Source organism: Telmatherina bonti (genome assembly GCF_933228915.1).
Source record: "Telmatherina bonti genome assembly, chromosome: 13".
In the NCBI taxonomy this organism is placed as follows: Eukaryota; Metazoa; Chordata; class Actinopteri; order Atheriniformes; family Telmatherinidae; genus Telmatherina; species Telmatherina bonti.
Window position 1 is genome coordinate 13,382,616 of NC_136611.1, and position 19,600 is coordinate 13,402,215.

A 19,600-nucleotide genomic window follows, 5' to 3' on the forward strand; every position below is an offset into this window, starting at 1 on the left:
CGCGCTAACGTCATGTTTTAATAATTCGGCGTAGTTACGTCATTTATGTGCGTCTGTACGCTCCGCCCAGCTGTGTGAACGTTCATGTCCATTTATCGATCTGTAATGTACAGTTGTGCTCATGTATTTTATACCATTTCATTAGAGAAAAGGCTGAATTTACAACAGTCACTCAAATAACTGGAGTCTTAAAAAGGGAACAACTACTAAAAATATGAAAAAGTATAATTTAGTTATATAAGACACTTTTTTCATTTAAATGAGTCGAAGAAAGAAATAAACAAATAAATCGGTCCTGGACAAATTAGAGCACTTTTCTGTTGAACAGTGGGACAAAATACCTGTCAACAGGTGCAGAAGTCTGACTGAGAGGAACAGAAAACATCTGACTGTAGCGGAAACATTAAAGGATTGTTCAACAAAATATTAGTTTATGAGTGATGTAATATGTAATAAATTATCTTTTTTGATTTAAAAAAAAAAAAATTCTATTGAACCAGAATTAGAAAATAATGTAATGATTTTCATAAAATATTCATTTATTACTTTAGTCAAGTTCAGCTTATTTTACAGGCAGCTGTTTTTTTTCCTTCTTTAATGAAAGGGTATGAATAAATATGAGTACAACTGTCCATATATTATACATATCTTCATCTATATCTCTATATATATCTATATCTATGTCTCTCTCTCTCTCGCTATATATATATATATGTATGTATATATATATATATATATATATATATATATATATAATTTACAATAAAAAGTAAAACATATTTGAATAAAGGAATCAATCAATAAACTTATCAGTCTAATGTATAAAAAACCTTTTACTTAAACTGAAGACATATGTATTCATTCTAAGTAAGTGATTATTCATATCCCAGTTTTGCTATTTTGTTTCTGTTTGACCCAATTTATTTTACTGAGCTAGTTTCAGGTTGCTTTTTGAGCATTTGGCTTCTATCAGATGGACAAAATGTTAGCGGCCTTTATACTTATCACACCTAAGTTACACTTTAATTACAAACTATTCTATTTGGCCTTCTTATGTAAAACAAAGCATCTTAAATAAAATTCACAAATTACAATTTGAATTTTGCCCACCAAATAATCTACAACAGTTAGTACTCCAGCCTTCAGCTTTGAAGTATTAACATAAAGAGAAACCTTTACTACATTTCATTATAAAATGGCACAGAATGGTTAAATAGTTTTTTTTCCCTGTTTTTGGCGTAATCTGCAATGGACTGGAGACCTATCCAGGCTGTAAACCGCCTCTCATCCAATGACTGCTGGGAAATGCTCCAGCTTCCCCGAACCCTTAATTGGACTAAGCGGTTAAGAAAGGGGAAGCATAAATAAATGAATGACTGTTTGGTGTAATTTTTTATTCCATGATTTAACCACTGAGAAATTGCTAATTATGATCACTTAAAAGGTTGTTTGACACTTTATTCAGAAAGTTTAAAGATCTTACAAAAAAGAGCAACAAACAGTCTGACAGAAAATGACCTGAGGCATTAAGAAATACAAGAATTACTATGTTGTGGCATAGTTTTCACATATACTGGACTGTTACAATTTTTTGTTTCAACTGTATTTCTTTACAGAGTATCTGCAAGGATGTAGTTGGCTGCCATGGCGACGATGGGAGCTCCTGTTGGGATACCAGGGAAAGGACCACTGGACCCAGCGATATCAATGTGGGAGTATGGCAGAGGCTTGTCAGAATCAACGCCATGCTGTGGTAAATATTCAGGCAGAAATAAGAATGATTAATCACTGCACTCTCTCTATATTATAAATATACAAACAAAAAAATCTTGTAAACACCTTGTCCAAGCCTGAGGCCATGATGAGAAATGCTGCAGGGGTCTGATGTCCTCGGGGTGTAGCGCTAGATGGCAGGTTGTTGCACTGCAGGATGTCTTCATACTCAGACTTGCCCTTGTGGAACTCGTAGTCCTCTCGCCTGATGGTGGATATCTCAAATAAATCTCCCAACACCTCTCCAGCTGCGAGTGAAAGGATAAGCACCAGCGTTAGTTTGTTCTGGAATCACTCAACTTCTATGGAGCAATGTGGAGATGGATCCCAAGTATGTGGTATAGTCACAAGGGAGACATGATGACCTAAAGCATTGCCTTTGTATGGAAGTGCCAAATCAAACACGCAACCTCCAGGTCTGCCTCCTGTCTTTTCATCAGGGTCTGTCTCCAAACCATGCATCGCTGACTTCACCATCTTTCCTTTCCTTCTTGCCCATTTATCACACTTTACACCGACACTTTTCTCCACCTGCTTCAGCCTGTTTGTACACATCTCTTTTAAACACTCTTTGAACCGTTGACCTTATGTATATAAAATCCTCCACCATCTCAATGATGACTCCCTGTAAGGAATAATAATTTAACCCACTAACTGTTTTAGCTTTTGTTCAGGATAATATATGATCAAACTAAATGCTTTTCAAATCAACCCACAAATATATGAGACGGCAACTTGATGACAACTCTGGTTGCTTTCTTTTTCTATTCAAATCTTTAATAGTGGAGTTGCTTTATTGTTATTTTACAGTTTAATTACATTTTATTTCATTCTATTTTCAACTTGAGGTGGATGCTTTGGAAAAGGTCAGTAAGCAAACTTCTGTCACTCACCTTTCTGCCACTGAGCGGCATTCTTTCTGTGATGGGCTGGCCCGTTGTCCATGATGATCTACGAGGATAAATTTTAAACTCATGAACTGTAGATGTGAAATACTTCACTGACCAGTGAGTTTAGGTTTGTGTTTCAGCAGGACTCACAGAGTAGTTGGGTCCCATGGCTCTGATGGCGTGACCAGTCAGAGTTGCAATGGTGAACAGCTGAGGGTTGATCTCTTGTACTGCCTGCAGAGACAAAAAAGGGTGAAAAAGGATTAAACTGAAGCCTAACTAGTCCAGAAGAAGTTTTATGAGTTCTCTCTGACCTTCTCTTTCATCTCACAGAGCAGGTCCACCATCACCATACGTCCCTCTGCATCAGTGTTTCCCACCCTCACTCGACGTCCCGCACGAGAAACCACCAGTTCATCGGCCACGTAGCAGTCTGAAAAAAAAGCAACCAGGCTGCTGAGAAGAGGTTCAAAAACACAGACCACTCAGAGATTCATCAACAGGATCAGGTATGAGGGGTTCTACACTGACCTGCACCCACACTGTTCCTCACCATCGCCATCGCGCCAATAACCTTCAGGTGCTTTGGCTTCAGATGTGCTAATATCTAGACGGCAGAGGGGAGGAGTAAGAAGTGAGCTGCACTTAGAACGCACAAAAAAACCTCAAATTTAGCCATCCAGAAATAATAAAACAGAATTTGCACAGTGAAAATATTCATCTAAAAATATTTTGTTAAGCTTTTTGCTAAATGTGGCTCAGGAGCATTCAGGTGTGAGTCATCCTGCTTTCAGTGCTGGCTGACACACACATGCTACATTTATATTCCAAGTACCGAGATGCTTCCTGAAAGGAAGAGGGTTCACTCACCTGGAAGAATCCAGCAACAGCAGCAGCTCCACACTTGTCCCTGTGCATGCCGGCCATGACCCCGCCGGCCTTGATGTCGGCTCCACCAGTGTCGTAGGTGATGCCCTGAAATCAACACACAAGAACCAAACATTTTACCAAGTTGCCAGCAACAAACACACAGTTGGCATTCGTGCATATTCCTCCCTCAATTTTTTCCCCATTTCACCTAAAAGTGACAAACAATTTGGCAACCCAAAGTTCTTTTATTTAGTAGAATTTTCTACAAACTTTGCCACAACTTGAGTTTGCTGTATGAGACTATTTATGACACAGGTTATTATTATTATTTACAGATTACTCAAATTAGTACAATGTCTGTCCACAAAAATAGCCAAAACAAACAAAATACAAACAAACAAATCACCACCTGGATTTGACTAAGCAAACAGACAAGAGGCTTCCCTGGATAATTACAGCATGGATGATGACAATTCAGCTGGTAACAAGTTATTTAACTGTAAATGATGTAATGGGGAAGTTTTCATTTCATAAGCAACCATGTTGGAAGACACAGCCAGTGTTCATGGAAATGATGCAAGGCTAGGATGATGTTAGGAGGGTCAAATTATTGGTATCAAGTGGTGAAAACTTCTCAGTAGATAACAGAAACAACTAAAACTGGGTTAACCATAGGGGTAGGAAAATAAAATAGAAAAATCAAATATTGGGATTTTTTTGCTCCATAATTGCTCCATAATTTCCATAAGCAATATCAAAGAATTGTGAGAATCATAATTTAAATCGAATCGGCATTCAAAGAATCAGAATTGAATGGAATCAGGAGAAATGCATATTGTGGCAGCTCTCGTTAACGTCCAATGGATTATTAGAAACTGCGAAGACAGTGGGGAACCATCATCTTCCAGGAAGAAAAGCTGGAATGATAATTACTGGCAGTCACTTAACTTTTTGGTGAAATCAAATAATAAATAAAACAGTAGAACTCAGGTCTACATTTAATAGTGAAAGTGAGAACATTTCCACATGCACAGTGCAAAGGGAACTCTGTGGATTAGGAGTGAACTGCTGTGCAGCCATAAGATTATTAGTGCAGCTAATTGGAAAACAAGGCTTCAGTAGGTTGGGGATCATAAAAAACTGGACTCTGGAGCAATAGAAGAAAGTCATGTGGTCCAGATTTAACTTGCTCAGAGTGACGGAAGCATCAGGGTAAGAAGAGAGGCAGAGGAAGTGAGGCCCCCATTATGCCCAGTGCTTCCTGTATGAGCCTGTGGGGGCACCTGAATATACTGAACAAGCAGGTTAATCCGTTAGTGGATTTTTTTTTTCCCTCCATGATGGTATGGTCATATTCCAACATGACCATGCCAGGATTCATCACGCTCAAATTGTAAAAAAGTGACTCAGGGAGCATGATGCATTATTTTCATCCATGGACTGGCTACCACTCTGTCCAGACTTTACTGCACAGGCTCCCAGTTTAAGCCACTCCTTAATGCTCCTCAACTCTGGAATTCACCCCCACAGGGCATTCGCAACATCGACTCCCTCCCTCCCTCTCTCTCTCTCTCTCTTAAATCTAAAGTCAAGACTCACCTGTTGCTGCATGATTTCTCAGTTACACCACGCCTGCATTTTTATTCAGTTTTTGTTGTTTTATCACCTGTTTTTCTTCTATTGTCACTGAGTGACGTAAAGGCAATTAAAATGTGTTATTATTAGTATCATCTACATTATTATTAAATTTGGGTTGTGCTGCAGTCCGACTCCTCCACGCTGTCTGAGGTCAGAGCCCCCCCATGTCAAACTAGCCCCCACCCTGGAGTGTTTTAAGTCTTATCTTAAGATTCACTTCATTCTCCGGCTTTTAACACAGCGTGACTTGTGTGGTCCTCAGTGTCTTTTTACTTAATTTTCTTTTATTAAATTATTTATTTTTACTCATTTATCGTTACCTATTTATTGTGACCGATTTCAAGCTTACTACTATGTATTTATTGCTATTTTCATAAAGTCCATATTTTAGTGTTGTAACATTGTTTTTCTCTTTCACTGTTTTATTTGTGCAGGACTTTGGAAACTGTTTATGTTTATAAAATGTGTAATAGAAATAAAGTGGAATGGACTCTCCCATCATCACCATGAGTTTTTGGTAAGATATTAATGCAACTCTGGATGGAAATAAATGCGATATTGGTCAGTGTCTTTCATCTTTCTAGTTGATAGTGTAAACCATTTATAACATGTAACAACAACACTAGACTGCTTCTTGGACAGGTGTCTGAGGGTCACATCTCACCTTTCCCACCAACATGAGTGTCGTTTGGATTGGTCCCTCACCGCAGTACTTCAGTTTAATGACTCTGGCCTGGTGACGAGGTACAGCTGAAAGAGGAGGAAACATTGAAGGCATTTCAGAAGAACATGTAGCAGCCGTGGGCAGGTGATTAAGGACTGCTGTCTTACTGTTGGCACAACGGTTGACTGCAGCCAGACACGGATACTCTTTCTCCAGAGTCTTCAGATCGCTCAACACCTCCACCTGGAGGTCAATACACACAGATTTGCTGCTTAAAAAAAAACTCACTGGTACCAAATATTCTATTTTTATGAAGGCTAGATGTAATTTTCCACCACTTACAGACACAGGGCTGTTCTTGAACATTTCCTGGACGTAGTCAGCCGAACGGGGGGCAGCCATACGTTCAGGGTCTGAGCCGCCAATGTCGCGATAAGCCATTCTGTGGAGGGGAAATGAGGGATTGGTGAGCGTGTGAACACCAACATCTGAGAAATTTTGGGGTAATGAGAGGAAATACAGTATTTAACCCACCTCCCACTTTCCAGAGCATTAGTCAGCTCCACCAGCCTCTTTCCCTCTGCCTCCTTTGCTGCCCACAGCCCCAGAACACACACCTTGTAGTCAGAGGATTTTATGTGTGCCTCTCGCACTTCAAGTGGCTTTTAAAGAGAGAATATATAAAATTAGAGGGTTAAATTTAACATAGCTCACACATCCGACTTCTCTTTACAAGAGCATCTTTCCTCACCATGTAGAGAGCATGAAGGGCCCCAAGAGCAGCCACCAAGGTGTTGTTCTTATAGTCCCTGTGTGGAGGGCATACTAGCAGGGGGCGCTGCATGCCAGCTTTCAAGGCACTGAAAGGACAAATAGTAAAGCAAAACAGCAATAAAACCTGGATGCAAATCAGCAACAAGACACAAAGGAGGTAAAAATCGGCTACTGTTAACTGACCGTTTCATGCCGTTCAGTGCTGCATCACTGAAGCGTCTGACATCATCATAGTCACGGTTCAAAGGGCCGGTGCAGGCAAACACCAGGCGGTTGCCAGGGAGACCGGGAACCCTGAGAACAACCACCTCCTCCGCTAGACCACTGTCCACCTAGATGAAATGTATCACCACGAAAAACACAATAGCATCACTAAAATTCATCAATCAAGTATGTTTCTCAATAAATGACAAAGCCAGAGTCTGAGGAGATTAAACAGACAAAATTTGACAAACAGAATAATTTTATGAAAAACAAGTGTATTTCCTGCTCTTTCAGTCTCAAAGAGCCGAGCAGGAGGCAGAGCCTTTGGTTATCAGGCCCCTGTCTTATGGAATAAGCTCCCTGTTAGTGTTAGGGAAGCAGACACCCTCCCCACCTTTAAGACTAGGCTGAAGACTTATCTTTTTGATAAGTCCTATAGCTAGGGATGGTTAGCATCCCTTAGTTATGCTGCTATAGGTTTAGACTGCTGAGGGACATTTCCTGATACACTGAGCGTTTCTCTCCCTTTCTTTATCTCTCTGCCCCCCCCCAATTGAATTATGAAATGCATTACAGCAACCAGTCAGTCCCGAACCTAATCTTTTCTCTTGAAGAAAATTTTATTTGATATAGATGACATATATTAACTTTTATATTAAAAAAAAAAAAAAAATAGCCAAAAAAGCAAATCCATTATTTATTTAAATATATGTGTGTGTGTGATATTAATATAAAAATCAGAACAACTACAGTAAAAACAACAAAATATTTCAGCATCAACTCTGAATAAGAGTTAATACGATGAAAGCTCAACAGTATAATCTTGTGGTGTAGGAACAGACACTTACAGAGCTGTAGTCCTGCAGTGGAGCTCTCAGATAGTCCAGCTGATCAGACAGACTATCATGGCTTTGAGTCACAAGGATGACGCCATCAAAACTAGAAGAAAAAAAAAAAAAAAAGACAATCACCAGACTCAGCTATTTGCAAGGAAACAAATCCCCAGCATGCTTACAGCTGTAGAGGAAGTAAAACATATTTTACATGACTTACTTCTGGTTTTTCAGGTTAGTGGTCCACTCAGTGGGCTGGACGCTGCAGAAAAACAAAGTGAAGAGTCAGCAATAATGTTTAACAGACGCAGCTCAGATTGAGCAGTACAATCACATTTCTTATCTGTAACTGTGTAATTCAGGTTAAAGCACAGAGACTTGGAGGATCTTTGTACCTTTGAAACCTACAGCTAAGAAAAAGTGAAACAAAACTTCAGGATCAGGTGATGTTCTTAAAAAAAATCGCTGTATAATAGCTGACATACTATACTTATCTCATGATTTGGCTCACAGTGTGCACTTTGTAGGATGCAATCACATACGTTTGTAGGAGATTACAACGCTACATCTGACCTCCAAGCAGACATGCTTCACATTAGTCAGACGCTTTTGACATCACATGACAAAACAAAGGGATGTAAAAGTGTCAAATTTGCAGGGATGACTAAATTGGAAACTGAATCTAGATTTGTCTAAACCTCGTGAGCAACATGAGAGGATCAGATTTCTCTGGTTCGACCCAACTGAAAATGAGATATAATCATTAATGGATGAAAAGCAAAACACATACAACAATCTAATAAAGAAACAAAAACAGAGCTGTGATACAAACAGGCTAACTGATGCTCCTCAGCTGTTATTTTATGCACAAAAACCAACCAAGCGGATCGCTGCACATGGACTACATGTTAAATCCAGACTAAAATTAGCCGTTTAAAAGGAAACAGGCGTTAATCCTACCTGGTGCACATCGTTGTCCTTCTCTTCCGGTGTCTTCAGGTTGAAAGAGACAGCAGATAAATGTTACCAACAGATCCTCCCTGTCGGACTCGCCACTTGATCACGTGATCTGTTGGGTTCGAACTTCTGCTGCCTTCAGGGACCAATGTCGGTCGTATTTGCAAAAATCCCTGTCGGAAAATACTATTTTGCTCAGATAATTAAGACGGTTCAGATACTCATTTCACGCTGAAATAGTACATGAAGTAATAAACTTATTCTATGAATTAATAATCTATAAGAGTTAAAATTCTTGTCATATTCTTCGTAGGGCGGTCACGTAATGAGAAATTCCTATTTCATTTTAATGTGTATCTGTCATTCCTGGGAATTGTAGTTTTAGGAAATCTTCGCGCAAACGCCAAAAGCAGCGCCAAAATAACTGCAATCGCAATGACGATAAATTAGATCATGTAGTTATAACATAATATCAACTAAAATAAATATAGTTAGATTTGATGTTTTTTCTATCTTTGACTGAACTGACCTTCTGGACTACAAACCTGGACTAATGGACTACAAACGCTCACCGGAAGTAGTTTAAAATAGCGTTTTCTGTGCAGAAACGCGGAGGTGAGTATTGACTGGTTTCGTTCAAAGGGCAAAGTAGATGCAGCAGGTGTTGTAGTTATTCAGCAGTTCGTTGCATTAGCACATTCCTCTTTACAAGGCGTTTATCTAAAGATTAGCCTCAAGCAACGGGTAGGTAGCAAAGTTTGTCAGCTACAGTATCGCTGCTGATTTATGTTGTAAACAGAACAGCACTGATAATATGCCAGTGTTAGGACAGATGAGCTGTTAGTTTCTGTAACAGTTGCATTTTGCACCCCTGTTTGCAAACTAGTATGGTTAAGTCCACGTTTTGTCCTGGCTCGATTGATCATGTCGATGTCAAATGATCAATGATGACAAAAATGCCTGAGTTCGACAACTCTTAAGAAAAGCAAAGATTATAATTAGTATTTTTTTTAAAAAAAACAACAAAACTTTTTAAATAAAACTTCTCCAGAATTTGACCAGCTAACAATTTCAGTTATCAATTTCCTTAATGTAATTAAACTTAATAGACTTACAATTAAAAGATTTGTTAAACTTTTTAAAAAAAACAAAACAAAAAACACTTCAAAAGTGAATGATCTGATATGACCTACTTAAGAAAGAGAACTTTTCTAATGCTTCTAATAGTTTTCTTCTTCATCTGCAGATGAGACTTCTTCTTCGCTCTTTTTGTATATTCTCTAAATTTATCTCTCAGAAGAACACAGCAGCCACACAGAGGAGAGACTTCAACAGTGCAGCGATGCGTTTGGTCCAGTTCTGTCGCCATAGTGATGGAAAAACCATCAGGGTGGGAGTGGAAAAAGGCGAGGGGCTTGATGTGGTGGATCTGAATGCTTTTGATCCCTCCATGCCCTCAACAATAAGAGAGCTGCTGGAGTTAGGAGACAGGGGTCTGCAGTGTGCTCAGAGGTATCAGGCACATTCTTGCCGTTTGTCAAATTGAAAATGATCGAGGTCATTGTTTTCCTTTATGTTCAGACTCTCCTAAACTCATCGTATTTCCTCCTCAGAGCAATAGAATCTGGTCAGTGTATGGTGGATCGAGCACAAATCCAGCTGCTGTCTCCCATTTTGGCTCCGGAGAAGGTGGTGTGTGTGGGTATGAACTATCGGGACCACTGTTTGGAGCAGAATGCGCCCATTCCCAACGAACCCATCATTTTCAGCAAGTTTCCCAGTGCAATCACTGGGCCATATGATGACATTACTCTGCCCTCAGAGAGTCAGGTGAGATCAAGTGAACTTGCTGAAAAACTAAACCTGAATTAGTACAACTGGAGGTAAATAGATGAGCTTTGTTTTTACCGCGAGATGTTGTGGCTCCAAAGAATTGTGAGATATCACTTCCACTATATCAAATGGTGAAAAAGGAAAACAATACGGAAGCTCTGTCAAACCAAGAGAAATGAGCCAGCTCTTTATCGCAGCTATCGCATACATATGTGTGAGACAGTCAGTTAAAAGAGTCCCTGAGCAAAAACGACAGTCTCAGGTTGTACATCCAGCAGCAACAAGTGACAGATTTAAATAAGACTCTCCAAATTACTCTACATTTTGTCTGAAATGTGAGTTGCACCGTGCTGGAGATAACCACAAGATTCAGTTCATCATGGCTGTGTGTAGAATGAAACTAGAGGAGCTGGTCCATCTGCTCACAACCTCCCTGCTGAGGCTGACTGTAGTTGTAATTGTGATTGCAGGCTTGGGATGACACAACTGTCATTCAAAGTGGAGCAATTTCTCTAATTAATCTTCCATTCCTTTTTAAAGGACACCTGATTGAATTAAAATGGCTTTTTTAAGCAACTATTTACAGACTAGGATAGTAATTAACTTTCACATCGGTCATGTTAATCTCAGAACAATAGATAGTAAGAGGACAGAAAATCAATACAACTATTGTTTGTAGTTTAAACAGACTCTGCAGGCAAGTGATGAAACAATGGTGAAAGACAGCATAATAGCATGACTTATAGGTACCAATATCCTAAATAATCCCTGAGTCTAGGAGTTAAGATCCTAAAGACTATTTATTTCAACATCATAAAGCTAAATTTTTACTTGGAAGCACACCACCAAGAACTAGGGTTTATGATTCTGTCTTAACCTCTTTTCATGACGGCTCAGGTGGATTCTTTACTGCCTCACTAGAGTCATTAAATCAACCATTGCCCAGCAGTGTGAATCCTGGACTTTATACCGGTTGTTATACAGGGGTCTTGAGTCAATATTTGGCTTGAAAAAAAAAAAAAAAAAAACCTTTTAGCAGCCATCACATTAAGCAGTATCTCTCAAATATTACCCATGGGAAAATTTAGAAAATAAAGTCTTTTACCTAGGAGAAATATTTTCATTAATCATATTTTGTTCACAGAAAAGTAAAACCAAACATCCCACACAGAAATCAGAGAGATGTTCAGGTTTGAAGTGTTTAGCACCACATTATGCATGGTGCAATGATTATCTTTGGCCTCTAGATGGCACTGTGGTACAAAGGCAGATTACTGAAGGCCAACAAGAGACGGATTAGTAGAAAATATGTCATACAATTCTTTTGTCATTGTTGATTGTTATACAATCATCAACTTTACATTAATTCATATAGATTCAAACATGGTAGATTCAGCTTGAACCACTCTCAGGAATGCAAGCGAGACCTGCAAGGCCATGGGAAATGTCTTCTCTGGAGGAAGCAGGACAAGCATGTCAGAGAAAGATCAACAAAGGCAGAATGGAGGTTTAATCTGGTTGCATGTGATGTGTAGCAGAGAAAAGTATAGACTTTGTCTATAAGGTTTTTTTTAAAAATGTTGTTTCATTGGTGATATAGTGTCTACATGAGAAGCATGGAACGAATCAAAAGGTCATTAAGATGTTTGGGTTCTGGACTGAATTTATTACCCTTGTCAAAGCAGGGAACCCTCTCCAGGATGAGAGATCCAGTTCATGTTTTATTCTGTCAGTAGGCGGTGACAGCGAGTCTGTAAATCCTTTAAATGTCAACTGTACTTCTTTTGCCCCATGGAGATAAACTTTCTGGAGGAAAATCTAAAGCCCACCTTCATGCCTTTGATGAGAACAGACAGCCAAGGCTGCGATGGGGTCTTTGTGACAGATATGTGGTGAAGTTGTTGTATTAACAATGCCACAAGTGTTCAGTAACACATCTGTCACAGAAAGACGATTTGCAGCCATTGGCCACGAAGTGTTGAAGATCAGTCCTGTAAATTGGTGAAAAAACAGCATGGTGTCACATCATCTGTCTGTTTGTGTCCAGATATAACCTCCTTTAATTGCCAGCTTCTTGTATATGGACTGGGCCACCAGAACAGCTGGGGTCCCTGCAAAGTAATAAAAAGCTGTCCAGGGGGAGAAAACTACTTAAAAAAGAAAACCAAACAAACAAACAAACAAACAAAAAAAAAAAAACAACAAAAAAAAAACAGGTAAGAGGGTTTTCAGATGGGTATAGAAAGTTGGCATTATTAATGTAAAACATTTCCAACAAAAGAGAAAAGGCTAAACAAAAATAAATCTTTGTACTATTTTAGCTTTTTGGAAGCAGACTGGAACCGTTGTGAAGCATAGTGGTGGATGTGTTATGGTTTGTTTGTGTGACTGTCTCAGGGATTGTTTGTCAAATCCAGCAATGTTTATTAGCTCACTGATAAAAACACCAAGCTGCCTTCGTCAGTATACATGAGCAGATGTGTAAAACAGTGACTGAATAAAGTTGACACTGCAGTATGATGACAGTTTAAGAACAACCAGATATACAATTATGCAAAACACTAACAATAGGTTATTATAGATCAATAAAAGCAAGGAAATGATGTCTGCTTGCAGTATAGAAGCAGGTTACCTTCATCTGTAGGGAGTCTATCAAAGATCAGCTATTCACATATAAACCATATTGGTCTTGGTGAGATGCATTTATTATTTACCCATAAAAAAAAGCAAAAACAGCAGCTTAATATTAGTGTAATGTTGTGATGTATATGTTCTTCTGATTGACTGAAGGAGGTGGATTGGGAAGTGGAGCTGGCCTTTGTGATTGGACGAAGAGGAAAACACATCAGGGTGAGCGTCATACCACCACATCTAATGCACTCTAATGAAGTATCTGCTGTGACTCTGTTTAGCTTCCCTACTTGTTATTCAGGAGGAAGACGCTCTCTCCTATGTCGCTGGGTTCACTGTGGCTAATGACGTCAGCGCACGTGACTGGCAGATGAACCGCAATGGGAAGCAGTGGCTGCTGGGAAAAACATTTGACAGCTTCTGTCCCCTTGGCCCTGCCTTAATAACAACTGACGCAGTGAAAGGTACGAGTTAATAAGTGGCCAAAGCTGGAAGTGTGAGTCAGATGAGAGAATTAAAGTCAATCAGATGAATCATGCAATTTTCATTGGTTTCTGATGTCAGCAGCATCACTGAGTTACTGCAGATCAGTGAAAAGTGTAGCTCCATGGATGTGTAAGCAAACCAAAACAATCAGAGCCATACTGGAATACTGCGTTCACCTTTATCTGTACAGATAAATATGTGAACCAATTAAAACCAAAAAATTCCATTAAAGGAATGTTAAACAGTGTTTTAATCTTAACACAACTACAGTAAGTATGCAAAAACCTGAAGTAATGGACACAAAAAACTGAGTTCTTTGTGATTTACAACCACTAACTACACAAATGTTGTTCTGCAATTACCAGTGTGTCTCCATGCTGGTATTTCTCATGGTGGAACATAAAACAATAGCTGGGGGAATTAAAAGTTGTGATTTCATAACATAAAAGATGAAAATAAGGAAGATCAGTTACCAACTAAGAATGAGTGGAAACAACTGCAATAGGTATAAAGAGGTACAGAATGAGCCACAGTGGCACTAATCAGAGCAGGACTGGTTGTCTTCATAGGCTGAGGACGAGATAACTGATCAATCTTACTGGGCACCTGCTGTGGATCTGGCATAGAAGGTATAAATGGAAATGAGTTTCTGCAACAACCAATATTGTGTGAATAACTGGCATTTCTATGGATTTTATCCAAGAAGAAAAATACAAGCCGTGAAGAAAGTTTCCAAAGTCTGAAGACTCTATGTAAAACAGGAATATTTCAGCATCCAGAGACAAAAAGAGAAAAATATGTAAAACATAGGACCTGATCCAAAATACCACCGGACTCCATACCTGTACAACCTGATTGAAATGAAGTTGGGATGTTGTGCAAAATGTAAATAAAAGCAAAATAAAGATTTTAAAATGATTTTTAGCCTATATTATTTTGAAAACACTACAGAGACTAGATGTGTAATGTTCAAAGCAATAATACAATTGTTTTGTATGTTTCAAATATTCACTACTTTTATATATGATGCCGGCAACACATTTAAAAAGAAACTTGGACAGGGGTGTGTTTATCACTGTTGGATCACCTTTCCTTTTCACAGCACTCAATCAACGTTTGGGAACGAAGGGCACTAACTATTGATGCTTTGTAGGGGGAATTCTTTCCCATTCAGTTGCTCTAAAGTCCATGTTCTCCGTTATTGTAGCTTGTGCTTCATAATGCACCACATATTTTAAAAAGGCAACAGTTAAGTACCTCTTTAACTACGAAACCAAGCTGTTGCAGCACGTGCATTATGTTGCTTGGCATCGTCTTGCTGAAATCAGCACAGATGTCCCTGGAAAAAAAAAAAATCATCACGTAGATGCAGTATATGTTGCTCCAAAACCTGGATGTACTTTTCAGTATTAATGGTGCCTTTAAAGATGGCATGGGCACTAACACACCCCCATACCATCATAGATGCTGACTTTTGAACAATCTGGATTGTTCTTTTCCTCTTTGTCCTGGAAGACATGATGTCCATTATTTCCCCCCTAAAATGTGAAATGTGTACTCATCAGATCACAGCACTTTTTCCATTTGCAACAGCCAATCTCACATGAACTGCACTCTGTCGATATATGGATTTCGCTTTGCATGGCAGAGTTTTACCTTGCACTTGTAGATGTAGTGACAGAGGTTAACTGACAATGGTTTTCTGAAATGTTCCTGTGCCCATGCAGTAACATTCTTCACATGAGTCTGAGTTTCTTCTTCACTACTTTGTATTTTCATTCTAACACACTATTCATATGCATGGTGTGGGTATCAGGTATGCGCTGTGGGGAGGGGAGCCAGGAGAAGCTTATGAAATATAAAAAAATAACTTCATTTCGGTTTGAACGCTTTGATTGGTCAGTTTTTACAGATTTACAGTGAACTGTGGAGTCTAAATATATTTATTGTTCATGATTACAAAATATTTAGACTACTATTTAGACGAGGAACCACTTCACCCAGAGTAAAAAAAAAAAAAAAAAAGAAAAAAGGAAGATTCTCTGAGGAAGATTACCTACCCCAGCTTTAACACTTTCATGCAGAGATTTCTCTAGATTTTTTGAATCTTTTGATGTTCTGGGCAGTAGATGATTAAATCCCTTAATTCTTGCACTTGTACATTGAGAAACATTGTTCAACTGTTGGACTGTTTGATCATGCAGTTGGTTCATAGCAGCGAATCTTGTTCCATCCTTGCTTGTGAACTGCTGGGCCTTGTGGGGATGCTCTTTGCTCTTTTCATACCCAGTCAGAGCTCTTACCCCTTTCCAACGAGCCTGTTAACCTGTGTGAAGTTCTGAACAGAAGTTTTTTGAGCATTCCTCAACGTTCCCAGCATGTTGTTCCAGTGAAATGTGTAAATAAAAGAATATTGATGATAAATAATACATTCATTGACTTTCTTTACTGCTTACTGCAGTGGTCTCATCTCCAGTTTAAGGGCTGCAATTTGGCAGGTGTTTGTTGTTTCCCTGGTCCAACACACCTGAATCAAATCAAACGGCTTATTGTCAACTACTTTACAATGACCCATTCATTTCAGTCAGGTGTGTTGGTACAGGGAAACATAAACCTGGATTGCTGCCCTCAAGGACTGGAGTTTGAGACCCCCGGCTTACTGCAGTTTAGCATAACGGGGAAGCTGGAGCAGTGAGAGGCAGGGTACAGCGGCCTGGTTACCAGTCCATCTTAAAGCCAACACAAACAACTATTCATGCTCTGACTCTCCCTTTGGGAAAAATGTTAGAGACCAATTAACCTAACATGCATGTCTTTGGACAGCGTGAGACAGCCAGAGTACCCTGATATAACTTTTAGTCACAAAGTGTTTTGACTTTTAACATATCCAGTTCGCATCACGGGGCCTAAATTCATGACATTCTATCCAAATGATTAGATTTTAGTTGACAAAACTAAAAGTAACCTTTATTGACAGGTGATGCATTTTTGGATGACTTGATATTTAAATGAATCTTAATCCTTAATATATTTGTCTAAACTGACATTGATCAGGAATTTTGATTTGTCCTGCTTTGTGTTTCTCGTCCAGATCCTCACAACCTGGGCATACGCTGTCTGGTTAACGGAGACACAGTCCAGAGCAGCAACACTGATCAGATGATCTTCAAGACAGCAGCACTGGTTGCATGGGTCTCCAAGTAAGTTGACTCAGAATTATCAGTTATAATGCCGGCATGACAACCGCTCATTTTAGTCACAGTTTACATCATACAGAACTCCGTCTTTCCTCAGTTGCTGACTCAGTGTTGAATTTCTAATTAGGAAAGTATGAAAATCGAAACACGCCAGGGTGATCAAATGGTCTTTGTTTATCACAGACTGGGCTGAATTGAAGCTTCAGCTAAGACCACGACTGAAAATCTATACTCAGAACCACTCAACCAAATAAAGCGATCCCCATCCGACTTGAAAAGTCTGCATGATAAATCCCATAATTCCTTTTTCTGAATTGCTTCTGTTTTGCAGTATTGGCAACTTAATTTGGCCTAATTTGCCTGCAGATCAGGGTATTTTCATGCTGCTGTAAGGCTCATGTTTATTCCTGCCTCTCTGCACTGTTCTCTTTCATCCTCTCAGGTTCGTGACATTAACTCCAGGAGATGTGTTCCTGACCGGCACTCCTCCAGGTGTGGGTGTGTTCAGAACACCACCAGTCTTCCTCAAGGTGACTGATGCATGACACAAACAAAAGTCAGAGTACAGCTCTGCACAGAGGAGTTTCTGAAGAACTGAAGTGGCTTTAGTAGTTTGATAAAGACCTTAGTTCAGAAGTGTGATACTCTGAACATCTTGAGTAGCTGAGCTATGAAAAGCATATATTTGAAAATAAGATTAATCAATCTTAAATTATGGCATGAATTTAAGTCCATTATTTGTTTTTGTTAGTGTTATAGTGAAAGAAATGAACAAGTACAAACGTGATAATGTGATTATCCATATTGATCTCTTAACATTTAAAGTCTCAGATTTGCTCATTTGTTGGAGTAAAAATTTGTTACCGATCATCTTAGGACAGATCAGGTGATGTTTTTAAAGCTAATTAGAAAGTGACTTCAAATTTACAAATCATTAGCCACAAGCTCCTAATTAATTCTGCATGTAGTCTTCAGATTCAAATAACTTATTTAAACTGAATTATTTAAATGTAGAAAAGGCCCATTAAAACCCTGTTTCAATGAAGAACATCTTCAGGGAGGGTTAGTTTGGATAGTTGGTCCAATTTTTTTCAGCTTTACTACTAATCTACAGCTATGACCTTTGAGAAGAATGAACCGTCAGACTTTTCCTGAATGCGTTTCATTAAATTAGTCACCTGCAGTTTGATGGACACAAAGAGCCTGGTCCCAGTGAGCAGAGCTATGCTAGCTCTTATGTTTCTGGTTTAAATAGACCATTTGACTGGTGGTGGAGGTGTGTGTGGTTCAGGAGCAACAAATTCTGAGCAAACAGACCATTAATAACCCAGCCTTAACTCCATCCCTAATCCAACAATGCTGTGCGTCCAACCTGCTAGAGAAACTTTGACCTCTAAGTACTCAAACTACTGCATGCCACAGAAAGGTGTTTAAAACAAGTAAATGTGTCTTTTGTTTGTTTTATCTTTCAGAAAGGAGACATAGTGGAGTGCCAGATAGATCAGTTGGGCTCCATCATCAACAAAGTGGTTTAAATTTAGGAGTGTCTCTCCGATTAATAAACCATACTTCTGATCATCTGCAGGCTGTGCTATTTGATGACTTTTGTATCAGAGATACTTCTGGAACAGTGAGGATGGAAACTGTGGTATTTTTACAACCTAAAACTATGCAATTATGTGACCCAACCACTGAGTCAGTGATCAGCAGCTGGAAAAGCAGCAGCCACCCACTCCTGCTATACAACACAAACCTCCTGACTTGTTTTACCGTGTAAAAATAGAAAGTAATTCTCATCGTGTTTAACACTCAGGAACATATTTCTTTTTTTTTTTAACTAGCTTAGACAATTGAAATGGAAACTTTTCTTATAAAAAGAAAACAGATTACTTGCAATGCGATTTAATTAAAATAAGCAATTTTCAGAATCTGTCCTTCATATTGCCTGAGAGAAAATTCACAATAATTGCTCTGATTTATGTTTCTGTGTGCTTCGTTTTTAATTTTGCTGTAAAGACAGAAGTCCTCTTTTCACTGACACACAGCTTTAGGGAAATTCCAGCGACAAACTTTTATTCCCACTTGTTTTTTGCAGTGTGACGAAGTGGACCTGCTAATTTAGTTTGACTTTTGAATCACAAATAATTGAAAAACTGTTAAGATTCAAACTTTCACTGCATGAATGTGGCCATTTTCTCTGTGCAGAAGAGGATGTTTTCACAAATTGTGAAGGGAAACAGTTGTGATTATTGTCAAATGAAAGTATAATTCAGTATAGAATAAATTTGCATAGAAAAAAATCACTTCATTATTGTATATTTATAATTATTTGTATTAGAAATGTTTGTCAGTGCGTCCCAATGAGCTAACACATTTAGTGTTACGGTTTTGCATGTAGTACAAGATGTTCAAGTCATCAAAGGGAGGAAATATTTCATTTGACCTTGTAATGCCACGGCCAAAGTATCATTAAAATTTACTTTCAAAAACAATCTGACAGTTCTGTGCAGCAGCTTTAGAGAAAATTGCCAGGCAGCAGCTCATCAAACTTCTTTGTTTGCATACAGACTACGTTAAGCATGATTAGCCTTGAAACTATAAAAAAAAAAAATCCAAACCTGTTTCATATCAGCAGAGGAAACAGATTTAGGCGGTACTTTCAGTCTGGGCAGAGTTATTCACAGGCTTCAGGATTCTGGGTGGACACTGGGTGGCAGGAGAGAGTTACTGCTGCTGAGCTTCTGCAGCTTTAGTTTGTTTTGGGAGTTGGGGTGAGAAACAGCTGCACTGACTGTTTGACTGTACAAACAGTCAGCTGTAAACGGCAAAAATATTAACGCTTGGCAGAAA

The 19,600-nt window shown here is 38.9% G+C and overlaps 2 protein-coding genes across 3 annotated transcripts; one reads left to right on the forward strand and one right to left on the reverse strand.

The window, feature by feature from the left end:
- Nucleotides 1-1,429: 1,429 nt before the first annotated feature.
- Nucleotides 1,430-8,693, reverse strand: LOC306764820 (putative aminopeptidase W07G4.4). Its single transcript, XM_079252087.1, has 16 exons — nt 8,607-8,693; nt 7,867-7,908; nt 7,662-7,752; nt 6,793-6,941; nt 6,587-6,695; nt 6,370-6,497; nt 6,178-6,277; nt 6,003-6,078; nt 5,836-5,921; nt 3,534-3,638; nt 3,195-3,270; nt 2,978-3,096; nt 2,814-2,897; nt 2,667-2,724; nt 1,840-2,021; nt 1,430-1,748 (listed from the first exon to the last, which is right to left on the reverse strand). The coding sequence occupies exons 1-16, from the start codon at nt 8,615-8,617 to the stop codon at nt 1,611-1,613; spliced, it is 1,554 nt and encodes a 517-aa protein (XP_079108213.1). The 5' UTR covers nt 8,618-8,693; the 3' UTR covers nt 1,430-1,610.
- Nucleotides 8,694-9,210: 517 nt separating this feature from the next.
- fahd2a (fumarylacetoacetate hydrolase domain containing 2A) lies at nt 9,211-19,200 on the forward strand. Of its 2 annotated transcripts, none has more exons than XM_079250959.1 (8): nt 9,211-9,218; nt 9,850-10,115; nt 10,217-10,433; nt 13,227-13,286; nt 13,369-13,531; nt 16,645-16,753; nt 17,193-17,280; nt 18,223-19,200. In XM_079250959.1, the coding sequence occupies exons 2-8, from the start codon at nt 9,850-9,852 to the stop codon at nt 18,283-18,285; spliced, it is 966 nt and encodes a 321-aa protein (XP_079107085.1). In that variant the 5' UTR covers nt 9,211-9,218; the 3' UTR covers nt 18,286-19,200. The 2 variants fall into 2 exon arrangements, with proteins under 2 accessions (XP_079107085.1, XP_079107086.1); XM_079250960.1 differs by lacking the exon at nt 9,211-9,218 and adding an exon at nt 9,257-9,347.
- The last annotated feature ends 400 nt before the right edge of the window (nt 19,201-19,600 follow it).